The 26,582-nt window shown below is 37.1% G+C and overlaps 1 protein-coding gene across 1 annotated transcript; it reads left to right on the top strand.

Annotated features, from left to right (window-relative positions):
* The first annotated feature begins 1,196 nt into the window (after positions 1-1,196).
* pitrm1 (pitrilysin metallopeptidase 1) lies at positions 1,197-25,723 on the top strand. Its single transcript, XM_041802289.1, has 27 exons — positions 1,197-1,410; positions 4,495-4,600; positions 4,834-4,940; positions 5,079-5,230; positions 5,491-5,605; positions 5,762-5,858; positions 9,739-9,899; positions 10,493-10,619; positions 11,449-11,537; positions 11,673-11,801; positions 13,372-13,485; positions 14,326-14,422; positions 15,087-15,221; positions 15,974-16,112; positions 16,481-16,597; positions 17,739-17,868; positions 18,053-18,173; positions 18,573-18,649; positions 18,811-18,976; positions 19,184-19,284; positions 20,837-20,957; positions 21,062-21,112; positions 21,930-22,042; positions 22,246-22,368; positions 22,947-23,092; positions 25,152-25,254; positions 25,384-25,723. The coding sequence occupies exons 1-27, from the start codon at positions 1,364-1,366 to the stop codon at positions 25,475-25,477; spliced, it is 3,078 nt and encodes a 1,025-aa protein (XP_041658223.1). The 5' UTR covers positions 1,197-1,363; the 3' UTR covers positions 25,478-25,723.
* The last annotated feature ends 859 nt before the right edge of the window (positions 25,724-26,582 follow it).

The following is a 26,582-nucleotide window of genomic DNA, read 5'->3' as shown; positions in this document are numbered from 1 at the left end:
ATTATAACCCAGACAGCTGAAGAGCAAACAGAGGCAACAGTGGGCAAAAGTGCATTAAAATCGTGTTAGAATTGGAAAAATGGGCAGAAACAGTGTTGTAGGTGAAAAAAAAAGATTTAAAGAGGCAAAATGGGTAGAGAGGGTGGTGAAATAGGATTCAAACGTGGCAAAAATGGGTGAAAAGAACAAAACAGGCGGAAAAAAAGTGTGCAAAATTGCTGCATAGCACCAAAACTATCACCAGTATTGATCCAACACACACACACTGATGCTGTCAATAAATCACAACTTTGGCCGGGCCAATCCTCTGGGTTTATCATGGGCCCAGACAAATCTGTGGGCAGGCCTGAACAAGCTTGAGACAATTTACCATTAAGGTCAAGAGAAACTGATGTAAGGAATTTAAACTGGGGTGATTAGATGTTTTCTAAGCCTTGTTAAAAACTACATTTTGTTTCAGTTGGAGGCAACAGAGTTATGCCCCCAATACCAAAGCCTGTCATGATAGTTTTTACCGACATAAACTTGTGAAAATCTTAGGAAATATAATGTTTGCTACTTTGAAATATGTTTATGATTCTACTTGCTTTCCTAAGAAATACTAAAGCATAGTTTTGAGAATCATTAAGACTTGTTAAATTGTGGTTTAACAATTGTCTGGAAAAAGGAGACTTTACTAACTGCAGTATGAACTCTAACTCTACTAATCTAGCCCTTTTATGATGATTTGAACTTGAGTTCAGAAAAATACATCTATGAAAACACGGTCTTTTAGCGACATCTGCTGGACGAAACATCCCATTACATTAAACTTGGTAAAATGTAACGTTAATGTAACATAGATAGCTTGTAAAAATGGCGATAAATGTCACGTTTCGATGGAGAATGTACTTCGGTAGTTTAAGACATCATATCTAAATTTTATTGTCCTTCAAAAATGACCCATACTATTCGTACGAGTCACGGTTTGGTAACCTCGTTGAAATGACGTAAACCAATCATATCCGGTCTTCTTCTGTCTTCCACGAATCAGAAACAAGCATGTTTCGAAGTGGGGGGTTTAGCTTGTGGGTGTCAAAAGTTGCGCTTCTCCTGCTCGTAGAGTTTAACTGCACTAGGATCGGTATAGCTGCGCAGAAAACGGCTGTCAGATCTGCTATTGGCGCAGTTGTCGCAGCGATTTTGACGTACGCAACTGACCCAACGTGTCAACAGACTCAGACAGCATGAGAGGACACGGATTCTGGGATGCTGGATTTAAAAAATTAGGATTTACTGAGAGAATTTGATTAAAGTTGCTTGTTTGTACTGCCGAACACACCTGGATAGATCATTGTTAAATTATTCAGCCACTGACAGAATCATGTTTCGACAAACGAAGGCGCTGCTCCAGAAACTTCGATATGTGAGGTAAGTTATCTAACGGTACAAATCAGTCTGTGTGTACACTGTGATCTAATCTGCCCACTTCAACTAGTCTGAGACTTTAAATTACATCAACGCGGCTATTTTTGACAAATTAGACACAAAAAGACCCAAAACTGGCTGTGATAGGGTGCTCTGACTGTCACTGCGTGTAAATGTGTAACAGCCGATGCAGCCAATCAGAGGAAAACATGTTTTTCTAATGTTTCCTTCCACGTAAGTCACACTCTACTAACTACACAGGGCTTCACAATGTGCTTTACATCTGTAACAGCTTCATAAGCTGCACGTCTCTGTTTCTGTGGGAATTTGTGTCCATTCATTCTGTAGAGCATTCATGAGGCCAGGCACCAGGGCCGTCTCTAGCTGTGTGGGGGCCCCTAGTATGCCAAACTACGATGGAGATTCCTAATAGATCAGGGGGGTCAAACTAGGTCACAGCATTCAACCATAAACTGTCAACCTCATTTTCACCAGTAATAAAAATGTGAAAAAATACAAACAGAACTGATGATAGATCATTTGGAGATTCAAAAAAGTTAAAATGATAAGTTTAAAGGCTCAAATCTGAAATAAAATTCGAGTTTCTTAGTTCAAAAGATCAGAACACAATATTAGAAATAGAAAATAATGTTTTAAAAGAGCAAATATACAACGAGAAATGTTAAAATCATAAGTTCGAAAGGTCAAAGTATGAGATCAAATTTGAAAACATGAGTTTAAAAGTCAAGATATTACCTAAAATTTTAAATTGTGAGTCTTATAGTTCAAAATATGGGATTAAAAAGCCAAAAAATAGGAGCTGAAAATATCAAAATATGAGCTAGAATTAAAATTGATATCTTAAAAAGTTAAAAATTTGACTTAGATTTAAAATTGGGAGTCTAAAAAGCCAAAGTAAGAAGTTGAGAAGGTCGAAATATGACCTAAAATTTAAAACTGGGAATCTAAAAGATAAAAATGTGACATATAAAAGCCAAATTCTGAGTTGAAATGGTCAAAGTATGAAATGAAAAGTCAAAATCATAAGTTTGAGTCTTAATCTTGAGGTGCAAAATTGAAAATATTAAATAAAAACACAAATTAAATTCTTTCCCCACATTCCTGACTTTTTAGGAAATCTTTCTTACTCTTGACTTTTTTAAGTTTTTATATCTTAACCAGGATATTTTAAATAATCAAGTTGAAGTTTTACATTTTTATACTGAAGGAAATCTGCAGACCTCAAAGTGGTGGGCCAGTTATAATACAAATATGATATGATCTTGCGGGCCGGATATAATCGTTCCTCGGGCCAGATTTGGCCCCCGGGCCTTGAGTTTGACACCCCTGCAGTAGGTGATCCACAAACATGTCAATGATGCATGCATGCATGATATTCATGATAACCTCTCCTTTTAAAATGAAACATCTTCAGCTGAGCTGCTCATGCAAAATAACAAGGAAAACAAAAATCTTCTATATGTCAATAATAAAACATATTTTTAAAAACTGTTTACTTTAAAGCAAGAACACAAAAAATGTCACTAACTAGCATTCATCCAAGGCTAGCTGAAGACAAATAAACTAATTTTGTGAATTGAATTAACAAGAAAGCAGACATTTTTTTGGTTTCAAATAAGAAATGGATCTGACAAAATAAACTGACCCAGTCATTCCCATCCTACCTGTTGGTGATCCTCACTCCCTGCATGACAGTGGAGTTCAACAAGTTTGACTTAACTTTGCCTCAAAAACGCTGGCAACAGCTTATCATTGCGTCTTATTTTATTCTGATATCCTACTTTTATTTTTAAGCGTATACAGTTGGAGATAAAGACAGGTAATCTTAATTCTCCTCAGATGAGGCTGAACATTTAGCTTTGGTGCCCCCTATTGGCTTGTGAGGCCCTGTGCATTTTCATAGTCTGCATACAGCAGGAAACGGCCCTGCCCTATAGTAGGAAACCTCCCTTGTTAAGTCATCAAATTAGAAAAAGTAAACAGTGAAAATAATTTGATAAAAAGTCAGGAAAGTAGGAGAAATTAGTGTTTTCACCATATTTTCAATTTTGTATCTCACAGTTATGACTAAAAATTATGGTTTTGACTGTTATTTCATTTTTTTACCTAGACATCTCATAACTTTTACTTTTATTTCAAATTTTTACCTTTAGATTCATAATTTCAAATTTTAAATCCTATTTTGACCTTTTAAAGTCATAATTTTGACTTTTATCTCATGTTTTGACCTTTTTCAACTCCTAACTTTGCCTTTTATCTATTTTTTTTACCTTTAAAACTCATGACTTTCAATTTAAATTTGATTTCTGACTTTTAAAACTCATGATTTTGAAATTGAATCTCATATTTTGACATTTTAAACTCACAATACCCATGTTTATCTCATATTTTGATTGATAAATATTATGATTTTGAATTTTTCTCAGTTTTGCTGACCATTTCAAATTTTATCTCTCTTTTTACCTTTAAAACTTGTGATTTTGAATTTTATTTTATATTTTGACTTTTAAAACTTATGAATCTGAAATTTTATGTCATATTTTGGCCTTTAAAACTCATGATTTCAGCTCTTATCTCTTTTTTTGCCTTTTAAAAACATTATTTTGGCTTTAAATGTCATGTTTTTACTTTTAAACTTATACATTTGACTTTTTATCTCATATTTTGAGTTTAAACTTATCATGTTGAACTTTTAATGTAAAAATCATTTAGATTGACACTCAATGGTTAAATAGGTTAGACCCAAATTCAGAATCCGGCCCCTGCTGTGATTGAGTTTGACACCCCTGATATAGTGTGTCTACAGTCATGCACATGGGCAGCAGTTACAAATATAACATCATTTTTCAGTGTTTAAGGTCAAGCATTAAGTTTGTGGACAGACATCTGCTGTGACTTTGCTGGGCTTGCAGAAAGAGAAATGGAGACTGATTAAAAGAGAAGCAACATCTACCATAACAATGTTATATTATGCAATCACAGCTTGTAAGGGTACTGGTTCATGACTTAAAAAATAAGCAGAAGAAAGTCACAACTCAAACATTCAAAAATGTTTTTGCTCTTCAGTTTTAACGGACATCAGAGTACATGGCGTTTAAAGAGTACCTCAGCAGTAGAGAGAGCCTCTCAGTACCAACCAGGACAGAAAATCCACGGCTTCATAGTCAAAGAGGTGGGTATAATGGTACACTTTCATTTTAACTCTAACATTCTTGATGCAGCTGACCAAGAACTGTTGTAACAGAATCATGACCGAAGTATTTCACTCTGCCTGCTGTGCATATTTTAGTACGGGGTTGTTGGCTGATTTGTGCCTCATACTAGTGGCAAAGACCTTGAGCATTCGTCAGTCTTCAGTTTTCTAAAACAGCTGCTGGATTTGATTATTAATTCTCATTTTTTCAGGTTGTTGCAGTCCCTGACTTGTTCCTGACCGCAGTAAAGTTGACCCACGACAAAACTGGTGCCCAGTACCTCCATGCAGCCAGAGATGACTCTAATAACCTCTTTAGGTCAGTTTAAGGGGTTTGAATCATGCTACTTCCTTGTTTGACAGCAGCTTTAACTCGATAAAAATATCCAAATAGGGCTTGGTTAATCAGAAATTACTTGAACGTCGAATTCCAAGTCCGTTTGTTTGTGTATTCCAGTGTCCAGTTCAGAACGACCCCTATGGACAGCACGGGGGTCCCACACATCCTGGAGCACACGGTGCTGTGTGGATCTGAGAAGTACCCCTGCAGAGACCCTTTCTTTAAGATGCTGAACAGGTCTCTATCTACCTTCATGAACGCTTTTACAGGTACAAAAAGGACCTGAAATGATCAGATTAATTATCTTGAACAAGGATCTAGTGTGTCAGAGTTTTACAGCTTTTTGCAGGAGTTTCAGCTTTATCTTAGCGGGTTAAGTACTGCGAGTGAGAGGGCAGAACATCCTCAGAATACTTGATGAAGTTAGATGAAAAGATAGTTGTCCATAGATTTAGCATCAGTAACAGTGTCTGATTGGTTGCTGAGCTTTTTTCATGGATTCTTTGTGTACTTGCCTCCTTGTAAACAGCCAGCGACTACACCATGTATCCGTTCTCAACCCAAAATGGAAAAGATTTCCAGAATCTCCTCTCAGTCTACCTCGATGCAGTTTTCTTCCCTTGTTTACGGGAGCAGGATTTCTGGTAAGTCCTGTTTCTGCAGTGTTACGTTTGTTAAAGGTACTCGACTGGCTCGTCCAGCGTGGCCTTAAACAGACCAACATTACATCATGTCCTTTTTCTGCAACAGCCCATGATAAGGTCAGTGTTAACCGGTTTGATTCTGTACTTATTCTGCAGGCAGGAGGGCTGGAGGCTAGAGAATGAAAACCCCACAGATCCAAACTCTCCTCTGGTGTTTAAAGGAGTGGTCTTCAATGAAATGAAGGGAGCGTTTGTAAGTTTTCTGTTTCATTTGTAGAGATTTTTTTCAATTATTGAAAATAGATATGGTTTTTTTTTATATATTCTTACACCTCAAAGCAGGGGTTCTCAATTTTGGGGTTGGGACCCCATTGGGGGTCACGAGACACTGAGATGAGGTCTCCAGATGACTTGAAAAAACTAAGGCTATTTTTGAAATTACACTGTAGCCACTTTACACCAAATTTTAAACAGTTTTCATCACTTTTTCACACCAATTTTGCCACTTTTTAACACATTTTTGCCCCTTAAAACCCATTTTTGTCAATTTGAAACCTTTTCCACCATGTTCTTTCTGCCTGTTTTGCCACTTCTAAACCAAATCTTTCCATACTTTTGTTGGCTCTGTTGACCTATTATTGCCCATATTAACCCTTCTTTACCACTTTTTACGCCCCATTTCACAATTTCATATGCCCATTTTTGCCAGTTTAACCCATTTCTGCCTCAGCTAACCCTTTTTTGCCAATTTATATCTATTTTCATCCCATTTCACAAGTTTCTACCTATTGTTGGCCACTTTAACACCATTTCAGCCATTTTTTTAAACACCTTTTACCACCTAATATGCACCTTTAACCCATATTTGCCATTTTTTGGTTATTTTTTGCCACTTTAATATAATTTTTTTGGCATTTCTAACTAATTTCTGCTACTTTTAAAATCCAATTTCACCACCCCTCTCGCCATTTTTTTTTTTTTTTTTGCCATTATTAACCCATTTTTGCTATTTTTTAGGTATTTTATTTCTGTTTTTCACAAAAGGATTTACATTTTTAAGAGGGCAACTTACTACACAGATGAATTAAAATGAATTTCATTTCTTTGATACGAGTGGTTATTTTTCAGGTTAAGCAGCTTAATTTTACAGACCCAGAAAGCTCTCCCATTTTCCCCTCTTATGGGCGGCCTTGTCTGCACATTATTCTTGAATGTTCATGGCTGTTCAACCACCTTCAGGTAAAGTGGGGGTCCCCGGCCTCTGGTACCTTTATTTTGGGGGTCGTGGGCTGAAAAGGTTGAGAAGCACTGCTTTAAAGCACCTAAAACATTCTGTTTGGATGGTACTTTTTGGTTTGTGATAACGCATTTTTTGCACAAATGTTCTTTTTCTTGGTTATTAATTGTGTTGATCACATTTAATAGGGATGCACTGATACCCATTCATGTATCAATATTTAAGGCATTTATCATAAAGCATTGCAGATTCTGCACTGGGGATCATTTTACAGTATGGTGTTAGGATTTCATTTTATAAGCAGGAAGTCGAGCTGTGTTTGCAGTTTGGCGAAATTTTAGTTCAATGAGGACGTCAAAAATAGAGCAGACTGCAAACTGTGCATGATTGAATTTCCACAAGCAGGTTTAAGGAGTACTTGATGCAAACAGCACTAATGTTGGAACTGTAGTTGTATTTTTAAGCATTTGTATTTGTACTTGTCATCGGTCAGTACCCTAATGTGCGGCTTATGAACTGACGCAACCAATATAACAACACAAACCTGACCAGCGAGGGTTGGCACCACTTTCTACCTGCCTTTTCTCTTGTTATACAATAATAATCCTTTATATCAGGGGTGCCCAAACTACGGCCCATTTTTGATTGACCCCCAAAAATTCTCTAAATGTAATGACATATGGCCCTCAGCAGAGCATGACGCTTGTGCTAGACTGTATTAGTTTCAGCACAAGGCAGTGCTACCGTACTAACACTGTAACCAGTGATACTCAACCCTGCTCAACCAAAGAGCCAAACTTTTGAAAAATAACATTGCAAGTGCCACAATGTAAGGGGTGAACAGTGGTGAAAAATGTGTTAAAGTGGCAATAAAAATGAGTTAAAGCTGGCAAAAAGGTCAGAAAGTGGCAAAAATGGGTGATAAAGGGGTAAATAGGTGTAAAACGGTAAAAACTGGGTGAAAAGTGACAAAATGGGGATAAAAAGTGCCAGAAATAAGTGAGAAGTAACAAAAAAATTTTTGCCACTTTTAACCCATCTATGCCCCCTTTTTGCTATTTTCAACATATTCATGCCCCCTTTTTGCCATATTTAACTCACTTTGCCCCCTTTTTCCTACTTTTAACCCGTTTATACCCCCTTTTTCCCTCTTTTAACTCATTTTGCCACCTTTTTGCTACTTTTAACCCATTTATGCCTCCTTTTTGCCATATTTAACTCACTTTGCCCCCTTTTTGCTACTTTTAACCCATTTATATACCCTTTTTGCCACTTTAACCCATCTATGCCCCCTTTTTGCCTCTTTTAACTCATTTTGCCCCCTTTTTGCTACTTTTAACCCATTTATACCCCCTTTTTGCCACTTTAACCCATCTATGCCCCCTTTTTGCCCCTTTTAACTAATTTTGCCAACTTTTTGCTTCTTTTAACCCATCTATGCCTCCTTTTTGCCATATTTAACTCACTTTGCCCCCTTTTTGCCACTTTTAACCCATCTATGCCCCCTTTTTGCTACTCTTAACCCATCTATGCCCCCTTTTTGCTACCTTTAACCCATTTATGCCTCCTTTTTGCCCCTTTTCAACCCATCTATGCCCCCTTTTTGCTACTTTTAACCCATTTATGCCCCCCCTTTGCCTCTTTTAACTTATTTTGCCACCTTTATGCCACTTGTAACCCATTTATGCCACCTTTTTGCTAAAGAAGTGGCACAAGTAGGCTTAAAGCAGCAAATACTGATTGAAAGTGGCAAAGTGCAAATAAGGGCAATGGAAAACAGAAAAAAATCAAGTTTGACAATTAGAGCCTATTGTATAAGCGTGAGAAACAAACGTATTAATGTGACTTGCAATTGATAATTTCTGAGGTCAAATTTTCTCTGTTTTAAGGTTTTCTGGGGGAATAATATTTTAAATTAAGACATAAAAGAGCCACAAAGTATCACTGCTGTATACAAACATTTTGACGACAAGTTTTTATTCTGTTTTTTTAAGAACTCTATTGAGACAAGACTACAAATAGTCAACATACTGGCAACCAAAATAATAAGAATATCTTGATTTATAACGTCTTAAGGGATTACAGCAACAAATAGCAGCACCAGTGATGTTTCAGGGGCAGAGCCAGTGGTAGTCAGAGCTGACCAGGGCCACCTGAAATCTGATTGGCCTCCCCAAAATCCTTAAAAATGATTGGCTTTTTGGCTTGTCAGCCATCAACTTGCCATTTCAGCAATCATTGAGCTTATCTTAACCCACATTAGATTGGTTTTACTTACTTTAAGATCAAGGTGAGGTAAATGAAAGTGGCCCCACCATCCTTGTACATTTCTGTATGTGGCCCCCAGTGGAAAAAGTTTGGACACCCCTGCTTTGTATAAAGAAAACACAGCGTATACCATCAATTAAAAAATTTAATCGTGGGCTGGTTTGACTGAAAGACTCCTCAGTTTAAGATAAGTGGCAGGTAAAGGAGGGCAGACTGACCCCTGGGCTGTCTCAGAACAATCACTGCATGCTGAGAGCTCAACTACCACATTAATGCTTGTAAAAGCTCTCCATAAGGGGGAAAGAGACCATGCTAAAAGAGTGACAATGCTTCACGGAAACTGAATGTTGTAGATTTTGCTAAATGAAATGGAAATCATGATGTCAAAATGGGGTCTAAGCCTTTCTCACCTTTGCTTCTACCTTTACTCCAAAACATAGACTTGTGTTCCAGGTTTTATGGTACTTGTGCTAAGTTCTCGGTCTTAAAAAGCTGCAGTTCCCGTGTATATTTAATGTCCTTGTTACATTATAAAAATGATATTTTTTCAAGATAAACAAAGGTAGTAAAGTTTACAGCAATTTAAACTAAAATTAGTCTATATATGTGCTTTTGTGATTTATTACAGTCGGACAACGAGCGTGTGTACGCCCAGCACCTCCAGAATAAGCTGTATCCGGATCATACCTACTCTGTGGTGTCAGGAGGAGAACCTCTAGCCATCCCTGACCTCACCTGGGAGCAACTCAAGCAATTCCACGCCACACATTACCACCCCAGCAATGCCAGGTACACTGTAAAACCAAACAAGTTAACTTTAAGAAGTGTAAATATTTTTTCTTTGATTAGGACTCGAGCTAGAATTTATAGTTTATATGTCTCATCCACTGTGATTTTTCCTTATGTCTTTTAACTGTAAACAATCACACCAGCCTCAGTAAGCTAATTAAATACAACCGACAACGACTGAAGGGGGCTCTTTGACCCAGAAACTGCTCTTCCTCAGAGTTCAGTACATCATCATTGCTATGCTGAAGTTTCTCCTCACAGGTGGGACTTAACTAACTGAGAGGGAAACTTTACTCATGGTGTGAAAGTGGAATGCCCAAGGGCATTCTGGGAAAACTCTGCAGATTAAGGAATGATTGTCAAATGATTTGAGTACAATTTTAAAAATCAGAACATAAGAGACGGTAGAGCAAAAGACTTCAATTCTTGAATTTTGGCTTCTTAAAATGTTTTCCTGTTCTACAATAATGCAGCCTAGTTTAGTTCTTTAAGACAGAACAAGAACCAGAATTATTACAGGAGTGTAGCTCGCCAAATCTCAAGCTGCCAAGACACAGACATACCGTTGAGAGCGTCTTTTACATTTTCCACAGGTTCTTCACGTATGGCGATCTGCCTTTGGAGCAGCATCTGAAGCAGATTGAAGAAGAAGCTCTGTCCAAGTTTCAACGTATTGACCCGAACACGGAGGTCCCGTCCCAGCCCCACTGGAGCAGCCCTGTATGTTTGCATATCAGACGTTTTTCAGTAACCTTCAAATGTAAATGGCTGTTTGACATTTAAGTGGATAGACTAACTCAGTGGTTCTCAAATGGTGTTGCATGGCACATCAGCCTTATGACAGGTATTGTAACCATGTTGCCATCTTTTTGCCACTTTTAACCCATTTTTACAACCTGTTTGCAACTTTTAACCTAATTTTGCTACCTTTTAGCCACTTTTAACCCTTTTTGCCACTTTTCAGCCCATTTACACCCCCTTTTTGCCACTTTTAACCCATTTACGCCCCCTTTTTGCCACTTTTAACACATTCATGCCCCCTTTTTGACACTTTCAACCCATTTACACTCCCTTTTTGCCACTTTCAACCCATTTACACTCCCTTTTTGGCACTTTCAACCCTTTTTGCCACATTCTCGGCACTTGTACCCAATATTTGCCACCCTTTTGTCACTATGAACCTGTTTTGTCATATTTTTGCCATTTTAACCAGTGTTTTAAGTCAGTTTTCTTATTTAAACCCATTTTTGCCAGCTCAACTAAACAATGGACATGATTTTGCTGACCTTCATAATCCCCAGGTTTGCTGGGCCCCAGAAAGCCCCCCGCCCCATGGACAGCCTTTACCTCAATTAAAATGTCTATTTTGTATTCAATATAAATATGGTGTGCCTTGAAATTTTGGCTTAACCTTAGGTGTGCCTAGGGCAACAAAGGTTTGAGGACCACTGGACTAGCTCACAAGCATGCTTTTAGTTCTCTGTCTCATGAATTTTAAATGCATTGACCAGTCATTCTAAACCTACTGGACATATTGTGATTTCTACAGAGAGAGGATCATGTGACCTGCAGTCCTGATGCTCTGGCTCCAGATCCAGCCCGGCAGAACACACTGTGCATGAGCTACCTACTGGGAGAGTAAGATCCCATCATTTCTCTCTATTTCCTCAGTGCATCAAGGAGCCATTCAGTCATTTATATTATTAAAGGAGAGATTTGCACCTGTCATTTTATTAAGCAACAATTAAAGCCTCTTTCTGTATTCCTCTGCAGTATCACTGACACATTTGAAGGATTCACTCTCAGCCTGCTGTCGTCTTTAATGATCTCTGGACCAAACGCTCCTTTTTATAAATCTCTCATCGAACCCAAGATAGGGACCGACTTCTCCTCTGTTGTAGGGTGAGTACGAAGGCTTTAAGACACCAGAAAACATTTCTTAAGCTGAGTGTGGATCAGTTAAAGGCTGATCTAAGATTAAACAGACAGATATGGGATTGCAAAGAATACTAAAAATGACGATTTTAATCAACAATAGCAGGTTTTTTTTAGTTTTTGAGCAGGCATTTAGTCAACGTTTTCTCTTATTCTGCATTGATATGAGTATGGAAAAGTCCTCAAAATAATTGGCTTTAATTCAAGGACGTTTTGAATATAGATGCATTATTAACCACTGCTAGTTCTCTGCAGGGATGCTTTCTGATCAATCCTGCAGCTTTCTGCTTGACAAAGAATAAGATGACACCATTTATAAATCACCTCTATTTTGCAAAAATTGTTATTGTTGGTGCACACAATTAAAGTTTTTTATTTAGCCAGTTAATTCCTATATTCTCAGGGAAAATTCAGAAGAATAAAGAAATCTTTTAACCCAGTGATTGCACCCCCCCACACAAACACACACACACACACTCACTCACACACACAAGTTAACCAAGCAGACCAATGGACAGTTAAAGGCCAGCCCCTCACCGGAGTTGTGAAGTGGAAACCCCTCTTAGCCTTTAGTCCCAGACACCTCAGAAGAGCTTAACAGTGACCTCAGCATCCGATAGCCACTTCCCTCCTAGTTCTCATTTCTCATCATGCAAACATCAGATGTCCTTTTCTAAGGTGGAATTAAGACGAATAAATTGATCATTACCTCCGCCTAGGAGGTTATGTGATCGGCAGGGTTTGTTAGTATGTTAGTTAGTTTGTTAGCAACATAACTCAAAACTGTATGGACAGATTTTGATGAAATTTTAAGGAAATGTCATAAATGGCAAAAGGAAGAACTGATTAGATTTTTGGGAGTGCTCCAAATCACTGTCTGTGTCCAGGAATTTTTTAAAGGTTTCTGTACTATTGGTAGATAGGGCTAATGGTGGAGGTCTGCACTCTCCGAGTGCTTTTCTACTGTTGTTACTACTTTACACCAGGAGATGGCGGACATGAGTAACTTCATTCCCAGCAGCATTTTTGGGTGTGTTTCTATTTAAAGTTTTGGAGTTTATAGAGTTTGAAAGACGCACGCCCGTTCGAGGAGACGGGTCGGAGTGTAACAGAGAGAAAGACAGCGAATTGTAGCGAGAATACTCACAGTGCTGGGAGGAATAGAGGAATATTCACCCTACCATGATTTTCAGTCGTCCGGTGAGACCATGGGTGAGACTGTCAGTGCATCTGTTGGCACCGGCAGGCAATGCTTCCGCCATGACAGTCCACACGTAGTGTAGCCAATGCTCTGCCTCACCGTGTTTCCACCCCACCTGGGAGGGAGTAATTGGCGAATTAGATTTTGGGAGTGGTCTGGATCACCGTCTGGATCCAGGATTTTTTTAAAGGATTCTTCACCATTGGGAGATAGGGCTAATGGCAGAGGTCTGCGCTCTCCGAGAGCTTTTCTAGTTTCTTCTGTGACCTGCTTCTTGAAAACATCATTGGCTCTCATTGACTTGATGAGAGTGAGTTTAGATGTCGTGTTTTGCAGATACGATGGCAGCACCAAAGAGGCATCGTTCAGCATAGGACTGCAGGGCATGGCTGAGGAGGACACGGAGCGGGTGAAGCAAATCATCAGCCAAACCATCGATGACATTATAGAGTAAGTCCCACTCTCTGCTACGTTATTCTGGTTTAAATGGATTAAAAGAGATGGTATGAAGGTTTAATTTATTCATAAAATCCAAAATAAAGTAAAACATTACGTCAAAGCCCAGATTCTTTCATCTTTTACTTCTTTGGACTAATTGCTAGTTTAAGGTAATTTAAGGGTGGCTCTTATATTAGGCTACTGCTTGAAATTTCCAGCCCATCTTTAAATGAGTATAACTGTAACTACAAGGTCTATATGAATGATCAAGGTACAATAATGAAGAGGGCACTTGTGAAATTTGTTCAGAAGTGTAAATATGTGTACATATGTAACTGGGTCAGAGTGAATAAAGTTAGCACACACATTATAAATGAAAAATTTCATTTTCGCCTAATTTTTTTTTTTTAATTTTAGCATAAATGTCCCATAGAAAAAATGCAGTTGAAGTCCAGAAATCTCCAGTCGGCCAAAGCACCACAATTTAACATTACTTGTTTCAACTTTCATGCCACTAGAGGATTATCAGGACAAAATAAGAGAGCTTTTAGTAAAAATTATCCAGTTGAAGTCCCCTCATTTGCCATTAGGGCCCAATTTGGCCCAGTTTGGCACTATCCATGCCACTTCAAAATTCTCAGGTCTTAATCTTTTTTTTTTTCTTTTTTTTTTTTACTCAAATGCCATTATAGGTGTTTTTTGCCTCCAAATCAACCAAATATAAATAAGCAAAATATAAAATAGCAAACATGTAAAAGTTTTGCCTTTTTTTTCATGAGCCATCAGCTCCAGATATTTATGTCCAGAGAAGTCTTTCAGCATGTTAGATACATTAATCCTTGTCATTTGCAGATCTGGCTTTGAGGAGGAAAGAATCGAGGCTCTCCTGCATAAAATTGAGATCCAGATGAAGCACCAGTCAACAAACTTCGGCCTGTCTCTGGCCTCGGTGAGTTCACTGCTGTGTGTATTTAACCTTCATTTGTTTCTGCGGACCCAAGGACACTTCCTGTGTTCATCAACCTCTATGTAGGAGGTACAGTAGGTAAGCATGAGAAGGATGTTAGCTTGGCTGTTAATGCTAAAATTTTGTTTTTCTAATATATTTGTGCAAATAAAGAATGTAAACATGTTTAGTATTCCTTTTTCTTTGACTGCAGGGGTTTTCCCAGTTTTTTCCGTTTTTCTTTGGGTGCTGTAAAATCTACTGGAACTTCAAATATGATAAGAAGAAGAGCAAAATTAGAGCCAATCTAAATACGAATAAGGCCACTGTGCCTGATAGCTCTGAGTTTATAATTACTTTAGGCTATATTTAATCAGTTTTCACATTTATAGAGTGAAACACCAATAAAAATACTAAAATAAAGCATACGGTAGTTGAGGCTCCTTATACTGAAAGAAATTCCATCAGGTCAAATTTCCTTTTTGCTGATTTCTCTCTTTTTAATGGAGGTGCTGTTAAATCCATGAACACCAAAAATACAGAATATTACTAAGAATAGCATATGAAGTAGTCTAGATATTGGTCTCTGTCCATACTAGTTTATGAATTTTGATGTATTTTTTTGTCGCTGTCTGTAATCATGCATATAATTTTTTCCTTTTTTTAGTACATCGCATCATCATGGAACCACGATGGCGACCCGGTGGAGCTGCTGCAGATCAACAACAGCGTTACGAAGTTCAAAAAAGCCCTGAAAGAAAACCCTCGCTTCCTCCAGGACAAAGTCAAACACTACTTTAAGGTGTGTGAAACTGTGACAGTCGGTTTTCAAACAAGCTTTTGTGTCTCCATGTAGGTTTCAAGTCGATTGTGGAAGAAGAAACAGGGTTCATTTAACATGATAATTATTAAAAATGTGTAACACTTATTTGCGATTAATTGCCCAGCCCTAGTAGATAGTAGGTCTGAAGGATTTGCAAAAATAATCTAATTGCGATATTTTTCCCCAAAATTGCAATTGCGATTTCATATGCAATTATTTTTAGGCTCCTCATTTTATGTTACATTGTCATTGATTATTCCGTATATATTTTCAATGAAGACAAGAGCTCCATTATTCTTTATTATAACCTAAACAATATTAGATAGAATATACCAGGGCAAAACGATCTAAAACAAATATCTAATTGCAATTATTTTTGCTCATATTGCAAATTTGATATCAATTGCCGTATTGAAAAAGATAATCAATTTTATGCCAATCTTGTTTTGATTAAGAAAAACATTTACATTTGTTGGTAAACCAAGGACTTGAATGTTTGCATAATGTTCATAAAATCTCTGCTGCAAGAAAAAAGTATAAACAGGTATTTTAAAACATTTCAAGTTAAAGAAATATTGCAACTTTTGTGATTTATAAATTGCGGCAGGCTGTATCGCGATTTAATCTATTTTGTGATTAATTGCCCAGCCCTAGTAGACAGTTATGTAGATATTTTGTGTTTTTCTTCTTCTTCTTCAAACCCCCTGACCCGTTATGAACCACTATTGCAGGAGAACACCCACAGACTGACCCTGTCCATGAGCCCAGATGGGTCCTACTTAGAGAAACAGGCCAAAGCCGAGGAGGAGAAGCTCCAGAGAAAGATCCAGGCTCTGTCTGAGAGTGATAAAAAGGAGATCTATGAAAAAGGTAATAATTATTTCATGCTCAGTGTAGGAAATCTTTTTTTTTTTCTCCATTTTTTTTTAATCTTTGAAAAGATCATGAACGTTACGGTAGTTTTGTTAAACTCTTTTGTCCTTGCCTGCATGAATTTATGAGAATTGGCTGAGCCAAACAACACATGTGTACTGTTAAGCAATTCCCCCAAATATTGAGTCCGTTTTCACTGATAAATAAGGATGAGTTGAGGTAAAGCAGTTTTAAGTCACAGCACAAACCATGAGTTTGAAGCAAGAGTTTCACGATAAGTTTGCTTGAGTAGCTGAATGTATTGTAGGAATTTTCCATCTGAAGCATCCTCGTGATATCACAGTGTCATTTTTCTTTTCTGAAAGGTCTGAACCTGCTGGAAGCTCAGAGTAAAACCCAGGATGCCTCCTGTTTACCTGCTCTCAAAGTGTCCGACATTGAGCCCACGATACCGGTCACTCCAGTTCAGATCAGCACTGCAGGTAACAGAACATCCACTCTGGTACTGTGTTATACAGTATGGACACAGCCATCGCAGCGTAATATAACCATGACAGTCTAGACCAGTGATACTCAACGTGTGGCTCTGGGCCACATGTGGCTCTTTTGAGATTACTTGTGGCTCTTTTTTATGTCTTAATTTTAAACATTATTCCCCAAGAAAATCTTAAAAAGGGAAACATTTTTTTGCCCCTTTTTCACCATTTTCTGCAACCTTTCACCCATTTGAGCTAACTTTTTGCCATTAAATACCTATTGTTTCCTTTTTTTTGCCTATTTTTGACGCTGTTTTTTTTTTTTGCAATATTTTACCAATTTTTTGCGACTTTTTTCCCATTTTTGCCAATTTAAGCTACCTTTCACCACTAAATACCACTTTTTTCCTACATTTTGCCCATTTTTGCCACTTTTTGGTGACTTTTAACTCATTTTTTGCCACTTCTTTTTCCCAGATTTAGCCACTTTTATCCCATTTTTGCCCATTTTACCTACATTTTGCCATAAAATACCACATATTTCCTACTTTTGGCCTATTTTTCACCCTTTTTTGCAACTTTTTACCAATTTTTTGCCACTTTTATCCCATTTTTGCCTTTCTTCAACATTTTTCCTCCCCATTTCCCCCCATTTAAGCTACCTTTAGTCATTAAATACCACTTTTTTCCTAGTTTTTGCCTATTTTTGCCTCCTCTTTTTTAATCCAGTTTTTGGCCTTTTTCACCATTTCTTTTCACCCATTTAAGCTACGTTTTACCTTTTTTGCCCGTTTTTGCCACTCTTGACTGCTTTTTGCCAATTTTAGTCCTTGTCACTCATTTTTTTGCAACTTCTGGACCATTTCTTTACAATCTGTAACTCATTTTTGTCACTTCTCACCTATTTTTGCTACTTTCTGACACTTTCCCCTTTTTCTTCCCCATTTTCGCCCCTTCTCACCCATTTGTGTTGCTTTGCCACCCTTAACTTATTGTTATTGCTACTTCAAGCTGTTTATGCCACTTTTTACCACTTAGATTGTGGCTCTTGTAAAGGCATTTTTCAACAGTTTGGCTCTTTGGTTGAGCAGGGTTGAGTAACACTGGTCTAGACTGTTTGGTATAAGATCTTTCCTCATCTCCTCAGTGGGTGTCCCGGTCCAGTACTGTGAACAGCCCACTAATGGCCTGGTTTACTTCAGAGCCATGTGCAGTCTAAATACACTGCCAGAGGACCTTCGGCTTTATGTCCCACTTTTCTGCAGCGTCATCACCAAGTAAGATCATCTTTACGCCTATACTGGACTAGAATGAGAATGAGGATTTTTTCATCTTGTAAGAAAATATTTTTATTTTCTGAGTGTATAAGAGTGTTACAGCTACATGATTGATTTTGTTTGCATATGAAACAACTTCGAAACTGCATTCACTAGAATGAACGTGTTTGTATTTGATAATCAGGTTGGGCTGTGGAGCTCTGGACTACAGACAGCAGGCCCAGCAGAAAGAGCTGAGGACGGGGGGTATGTCCATCTCCACACAGGTCATTCCTGACTCCACCCAGCTGGACATGTACGAACAGGTCAGTGACGACTTTGTTGGGTTTTTGCCTGAAATGAGGTACTTAACAAACATGCAAAATAAACAAGAAACCTTCCTTTTCTTTTGATCAACTATTTACCTTTGGGAAAAAATGAAACATTTCTTTCTCTAATGTTGCTTTTTTAAATCTCAGAGGTCCTTGTCTTTGCCATTTCAAAGACTTCTTCTTCTGTTTCCTCTAAATTCATCAAGGCGGCACTGATATTAGTCTTAGATGCATCTACTCTCATTTTACAGGACTTTTGCATAACCCCCTCATAATGTTTAAATTCAGGCAAATATTTACCCACAATGCTTTGTTTGTTTTCATACATCCTGAAGATGTGGGAGTATTTTGCATTCATTGTTGATGTGACTGAGCTGCTTTTGTCTTTTTCAGGCTGTGCTTTTGTCCTCATCCTGCCTGGAGAGAAATCTTCCTCACATGTTTCAGCTGTGGAGCGACATCTTCAACAAGTACGTCATCTTAAAGAGACTTCTCGTACATTTTTACTGGGTTTTTACAAGCAGAATAAAGCATACAATATATGTTACTGATTTGTTGTGTTAACTTGAGGAGGCTGGAAATTTGGCCTTTTCTTTAATTTTTATTTTTATTTTTTTTATTTTTTTTTTAGTCCTCATTTAGACGAGGAGGAGCGCCTGAGAGTGCTGGTCATGATGTCAGCACAGGAACTGGCCAATGGAATCGCTTACTCAGGTCACATGTACGCTATGACCCGTGCATGCCGTCACCTGACTCCTGCCGGAGAACTTGCAGAGGCGTTTGGTGGGATGGAGCAGGTACGCAGCAGAACTGATGATTACTGATGATTATATTTCTCTTCATGTTAACGGTGCAGAGATAAAAATGCAGCCTCATACTTTTCATTAACATCGAGGTGTCTGTCTCCAGGCTGGCAGCTTCCATAAATATTGGGATACCAGTTTTATATTCTGTCCTTTACCATCAGAACTTGGTAACACAGTTTGCTGTTATTTGAACTTCAGGTGAAGTTTATGAAGAGGGTGGCTGAGACGTCCGACCTCAGCCAAGTCATCCGAACACTCGCCAGGATCAAAAAGCATCTTCTCAACCCCGACAACATGAGGTGGGCTCATCTTACAACTTCAGATGGAGCAGTTGACCTATCTGTTATAACAGGGGTATCAGACTCAACCACAGCAGGGACCGGATTCTGGATTTAGGTCCAACTTGAGGGTCTGCCAGGGTCAGCATTCAACCATAAACTGTCAACCTCATTTTCACCAGTGATGAATTATGGGAAGAAAAACTTAGCACTGATGATAAATGATTATGAGATTGAAAAAAGTCAAAATGATGAGTTAAAATGTAAAAGAAATAAGTTAAAGTACTTTTTTAAAAGGCATATATCTGAGATAGAAAGTCAAAATCCTGAGTTTAAAGGTCATTACTTAATATTGAATACAATTATTATGAGTAAAAAGGTCAAAATAACAGGCTATAATTTAAAATCATGAATTTAAAGGGTCAGTATGAGATAAAATCTTAAATTGTGAATCTAAAAGTCAAATTTAGGACCTGAAGAGGTAAAAATGTGAGATAAAATTCAAAATAATGAGTTCAAATGCTCAAAATATGACTTAAAATTTCAAATTGTTGCAATGTCATTTAGCAAATTGTGAATCTAAGAGGTCAAATTATGGGATCAAATGTCAAAATTATACATTCAAAAGGTCAAAATATGAGGTAAAAAGTCAAATTTGTGTTATTAAAAGGCAAATGACTAAGATAGAAAGTAGAAATCATGAGTTTAAAAGGTCAGAATATGAGATATACATAAATATTAAAATATGGGATCGAAAGTCAAAATATGACTTGAAAAGGTCAAAATGTGAAATAAGTCAAAATTAAGTTTTTGAAAGGCAAATTCATGAGATAGAGAGTTGAAATCATAAGTTTTATCACTCAAACTCAAAGAATAAAATACATAATGATCTGTTTTAAAATTCAAAATATTAGACTGAGAAAAAATTATGAGTTAAAAGGTCAAAATTTGAGATAAAATGTTAAATTGTTAGTCTAAACGTGAGTTAGGAGCTAAGAAGGTCAAAATGTGAGATGAAATTCAAAATAATGAGTTAAATGACTTAACTGTCAAAATATGACTTGAAATTTTAAATTGTATATCTAAAAGGCCAAAATATTAAATAAAAAGTCAAAATCACAAGTTAAAGTCACAATTGTAAGATGCAAAATTAAAAATATGAAATTAGAATTAATTTCTTTTCCCACATTCCTGATTTTTTATCTGTTTATTTTGTTCTTTACTCTCTATGACTCAACAAGAATATTTTAAATCATCAAGGTTAAGTTTTCTTTTTATTTTTTTAACTGGAGTAAATCTGCAGACCTCTTTCTGGTGGGCCAGTTATAATAAAAATATGATATGATCTGACAGGCCGGGTATAACTGTACCACGGGCCGGATTTGGCCACCAGGCCTTGAGTTTGACACCACTGTGTTAGAACATCCAGGGACCAAATTATCAGCATTTTTCTGTATTTTCTGTTGTTTTTATATGCTGCTTTTTATTGAAATGTTCAGCATCAAAGAGCTCTGTCCACGTTATCGACTTATCCTACTTTTACACCTTGAATAAAAATGCTTTTTTACTGCAGGTGTGCGATCAATGCAACGCCACAGAAAATGTCAGACACAGCAGCACAGCTGGAGAGTTTCATGAAGGACGTCTCTGAAAACAGGAAGGAGAGAAAACCAGTCAGGACGAATATTATCGAGGTAAGGAATCAAAAAGTAAACTGGAGAATTATAGCTGTGATAACATTGGTTGTTAGATCTGCTGTTAAATAAAGATTTCATATATTCTTGCTTTGTTTTTTAAGAGGCCTCTAGACCCGACGGACGACTCAGGACTGAGTCGGAAACTCATCTCTGTAAGTATTTCCGTCAAATCTGTCATTTCTTTGTTTTGGTTGAAAGAGATTCGACCTCTTTCAAAGCAAAGACGAACTTCTTTTAAAAGTGGACAATAGACGATTCTAGAGATGCAATGAATTAACTTCGATTTTTTTCTGATTTTGAATAAATTCCTCCCCCATAAATTCCCCTTTCTAAGAAATGGTGAAAAGTGGCAAAACGGCCGTAAGTAGCAATAAAAATAAGTTAAAGGTGGCAAAATAGTCCAAAAGTGGCAAAAAATGGCCAAAAAAGAGAGAAAAGTGACTAAAATGGGGAAAAAAGCAGTCTAGAGTGGCAAAATAGGGCAAAAAATAGGAAAAAATGGTATTTAATTACAAATGGTTGCTTTGATGGGCAAAAAATAGTGAAAAAATGGCGAAAAGGAACCAAGTGGCAAAAAGGTGGTTAAAAAAAAATGACTAAAATGGGAAAAAAGCAGACAAGAGTGGTACAATAGGGAAAAAAAATACAGATCAAGTTGTATTTAATTGCAAAAGGTAGCTTTTTTGAGCAAAAAATGGTGAAAAAAGACCAAAATGGTCCAAAAGTGGCAAAAAAAACAAGAGAACAATGACTAAAATGGGCAAAAAGCAGTCAAGGGTGGCAAAAATGGGCAAATAAATAGGAAACAAGTAGTATTTAATTACAAAAAGTAGCTTAAATGGCCGAAAAATTGTGAAAAGGGGCCAAAATAGGTTAAAAAGGGTCTGAAAGAAGTGTCAAAAATGGGCAAAAAAATAAGAAAAAGATCTTCCTTGCATAAGCTTTGTATATTTTAACGTCTCCTTTCAGGAGCTGAACTTCCAGCCGTGTCAGATGAAGACTTTCTTCCAGATGCCTTTCCCCGTGAACTTCGTCAGTGAGAGTATTCGTACAGTACCTTTCTCCCATCAGGACTACGCCAGGTACTCACCTGTACATGTCACCTGACACTGAAAATTAATTTTATGTCTCAAACACAGCTTTCCCATGTCTTAAAAAGAGTTTCCATTTATAAAAGACTTTTTTATTTATCTTAATCAATGATTTTAATTTCTTTTTGTTTATATCTTTCACATTTCTGACTTCATCACATCTTTGGCCTCATCATCTGTTTTTCCTTCTTTAGTTTGTGCATCTTGGCGAGGATGATGACGGCTAAATTTCTTCATGGAGAGATTCGAGAGAAAGGAGGAGCCTATGGAGGCGGAGCCAGGATGGGAGGAGGTCTTTTCTCCTTTTATTCATACAGGTAGGTGGCTGGAATAATCAGTCAGAGACAATCAAATCATCGTTTAAAGTTCAGTCAGACCCCCTTCATTTTGATCCATTTTGTTACTCTGCAGCTTTTATGAGTTACAGTCAGTTAAATTTGTTTTATTCTCATTAATCTACACTTAGTACCTCTTACTGACAAAGTAAACACAGAGTTCTAGGTTGTTTTTTTTTGCTGATTTATCAAGGATAAAAAAGGCAATATGACATTGACATGAGTTTCTTAGACCCTCTGCAGAATCCCTGTAAATGTAGCTCAGGTTCCTCCCATTTCTCTGGCTCTCTGCTGAGATGTTTCATGATTGGAGTCCTGTGGTAGATTAAATTGATTGTACATGATTTAGAAAGGTAAACGGAGTGGTGGTCACCCCACCCTCCACTGATCTGAGCTTTATGTCAGAGTGGCTAGATGGAAGAGTGAATCACACAAAAGCATGCTTAGAGTTTGCAAAAAACCCTAAATGAAAGCCAAAGGAGTCTACATTTAAAGAAATAAAGTCCTCAGACTCTAACAGCGAACACTGACTCTGTTTTTATATCACCTCCGTCTCTAAGGGATCCAAACTCGATGCAGACCTTGTCTGCGTTTCGTCGAGGGGTTGACTGGGCAAAGTCAGGCCAGTTCACCCAGCAGGACATCGATGAGGCCAAACTGTCCGTCTTCTCAGCTGTGGACTCACCTGTGGCCCCCTCAGATAAAGGTGAGAAACGTCAGGACTTAAGAACATGCTGCTGTTACAGTGGATCACTTTGCTTACCTCACTTACCTTCATTAACTTTGGACCCTTCCAGTAGTAACATTTGACACCATACTTAATAAATAAAGGTTCTTATATTCAAACTTAGATGGATATAAACATTGGGGTGACCTATGAATGATTTTGCTAACTGTAAAAAATTATCTCTGAGGTGCTGTCTTTTTGTCAAAATCCTCCTAATTTCCTGTGTTGGGGTTTTAACTGTTGGTTTGACCATTTAAAACAAGGTGTCAAACTCAAGGCCTGGGGTCCAAATCTGGCCCCTGGTACACTTATACCCGACCCATAAGATTATATCATATTTTTATTGTAACTAGCCCACCGGAAAGAGGTTTGCAGATTAACTCTACTATAAAAGATTAAGACATGACTAAACCTTGATGATTTAAAATATTCTTGTTAAACCGTAAAAAGTCAGGAATGGGGGAAGAGTAGTTAATTTTAATTTCATAATTTCAATTTTGCATCTTACAATTACAACTTTCACTTATGGTTTGATTTTTTTTAGTTCATATTTGGCCTTTTAGATTCACAGTTTTACATTTTAATTCATCTTTTGACCATTTTAACTCATTATTTTGAATTTCCTCTCACATTTTGGACTTTTTAGTTCCTAACTTTCACTTTTAGACTCACAATTTAAGATTTTTGATTTTATCTCATATTTTGACCTTTAAAAATTACGGTTTTGAATTTTATTTCGTATTTTGACCTTTAAACTCGTAATTTTTTTCAGTCTCATATTTTGAATTTTAAAACTTCTGATTATGTGTTTTATTTTTTAGGTGTGACTTATGAAACTCGTGATTTCAACTTTCTATCTCAGATATTTACCTTTCAAACACATAATTTTGACTTTTTTTTCATAATTTGATCTTTTCTATTCATTATTTTGACTTTTGATCCCATATTTTGATATTTTAGATTCACCATTTTAAATTGTAATTCATTTTCGACCATTTTAACTCATTACTTGGAATTTTAAGTCATATTTTGACTTCTTCAGCTCCGAACTTTCACATTTAGACTTACAATTTTAAGATTTTATCTCATATTATGACCGTTTAACGCATAATTTATGATTCAATCTCATATTGTGACCTTTTAAACTCATGATTTCAACTTTTTATCTCAGATATTTGCCTTTTGAAAACATTTGGGGATTTTATTTCATATTTTGACCTTTTCAATGTGTAATTTATATATATACTATATATATATATATATATACATATAATTTATTTATAAATTGTATTTTTTTTTTAGCATTTATTTTGACCCTAAAAATTTCTCTGAATTATGTATTTTATTTTTTTTATTCTGATCTTTTAAACTCAGGATTTTGACTCTTTCTTAGATATTTTCCTTTTAAAAAAAATACTTTGACTTATCATTTATTTGACCTTTGAACTCATCATTTTGATTTTTTTTAATTTCATAATCATTTATCATCAGTGCTAAGTTTTTCTACCCATAATTCATCACTGATGAGAATGAGTTTGACCGTTTATGGTTAAATGTTGACACTAGGCCCTCTGGTTGGACCTAAATTCAAAATCCGGCTCTTTGCTGTGACTGAATTTGACCCCCCTGATTCAAAATCATCACTTTACTTCCCCTGAAATTAGTTAAAAACTGCCGCAGATGATGGCAAGAATACCCTTGAAAGTGAAATGTATGTTCATAATTCTTAAATGTTTTGATCGCTGAAGATGACTGTGGAATAGGTTTTTAATTAATTACTTAAAAATGGCTATTTTTTGCTAAAGCCTTTAAGAATTATCACGTTTATTTCTTTAATAGAACTATTATTTTTGTGTCTAGTTGTGGTTTCTGGTCTCTTTGACCCGTGCTGATGTCCTGTGAGCCTGGTTTGACTAGGTAGTGCTGAAGTGTGTCACTAATGATAAAAATAAATCCATAACTATGGAAAAGTCACTTATATCAACATAATAGAAGTAGAAGAACCTGCAGCAGGGATAATTTTGTGTTTGTGTTGCAGGAATGGGTCGTTTCCTCAGTGGAGTCACTGATGAAATGAAGCAGAATCACAGAGAGCGCCTCTTTGCTGTCACTCACAAAAACCTGGTGGATGTGGCTGAAAGGTAGAAGCTTTATCCAACCTTACACAACTGAGAAATGGAGGAAAAACCAACAAATTACCACATTAAGTCCAAATCTCCCATTCATTCTTACACAGCGTCTAAAACCAGTCCTTTTTGTCGTTCCTTCAGGTACCTCGGTGTGGGTCAGAGGACGTGTGGCGTTGCTATCTTGGGTCCAGAGAATGAGGCGATTAAAAAAGATCCATCATGGATTGTAAAATAATCCAATCAGTTGGTATTTATGATTTAAACTTGACAGAACTACTCCTGTGTCACAGCAGAACAAAACCTTTTCCGTTAATACAACCAAGATGAAGTCTGTGTTAGGGTTTTAAAACAGTGTCATAAAGCTGAAGCGCACAAAACCAAGAGGACTGAGAATGTGTTACTACATTAGCCATGATACAGTTGTTCAGACATTTCCTCTCTGTATATATTAAATTAAATACATTATCAGGTTGGAGTACAAGATCTGAGTCCGCTCTTCTTTTTCTGATCATGCAGTTGGTCTTTATTGTTTCCTATGTTGCCTCCTCAGTTTGTTAGACTTCATTGGTGTCAAAACCTTCATTATCAATTAACTTTCGATGTGAAGACCAAAAACAACATATTTTTCCAATCTGTGTTTGGAGAAACGTTAAGGAACTCTACGTAGAGTTGCTGTTCCTTCACAGCCAGTTCAGAAGTTCAGAAGGAGCAGGTTCAGGTGGTTCAGACATTAGATCTGTACTCCATGTTGGTACCTCCCTTTAGAGGTCAGGTATGTCCAAGTGGGAGGAGACCTCAGGGTAAACCTTGAACTCGCTAGATGGATAGATGAATTTATATCCCATCTGGACTAGGAATGTTGCTGGATACCACGGGAGAAACTGGACGTTATTTGGATTGGATTGACATTAGATGGATAGATGGAGGGAGGGATGGAGGGATTTATCATAGGATGGATGGATGGATGGATGGATGGATTTATCATAGGATGGATGGATGGATGGATTTATCATAGGATGGATGGATGGATGGATGGATGGATGGATTTATCATAGGATGGATGGATGGTTGGATGGATTTATTATTGGATGGATTGATGGATGGATGAATTTATCATTGGATGGATGGATGAATAGATGGATTTATCATAGGATGGATGGCGAATGGATGGATTTATCATTGGATGGATGGATTTATCATTGGATGGATGGATTTATCATTGGATGGATGGACGGATGGATGGATTTATCATAGGATGGATGGATGGATGGATGGATGGATAGATGGATGATGGATGGATGGATGAATGGATGGATTTATCATAGGATGGGTGGATGGAT

The sequence above is a fragment of the Cheilinus undulatus genome, linkage group 13 (assembly GCF_018320785.1).
Source record: "Cheilinus undulatus linkage group 13, ASM1832078v1, whole genome shotgun sequence".
In the NCBI taxonomy this organism is placed as follows: domain Eukaryota; kingdom Metazoa; phylum Chordata; class Actinopteri; order Labriformes; family Labridae; genus Cheilinus; species Cheilinus undulatus.
The sequence above is the reverse complement of the archived record's forward strand: the minus strand, read 5'-3'. Positions and strand labels throughout refer to the sequence as shown.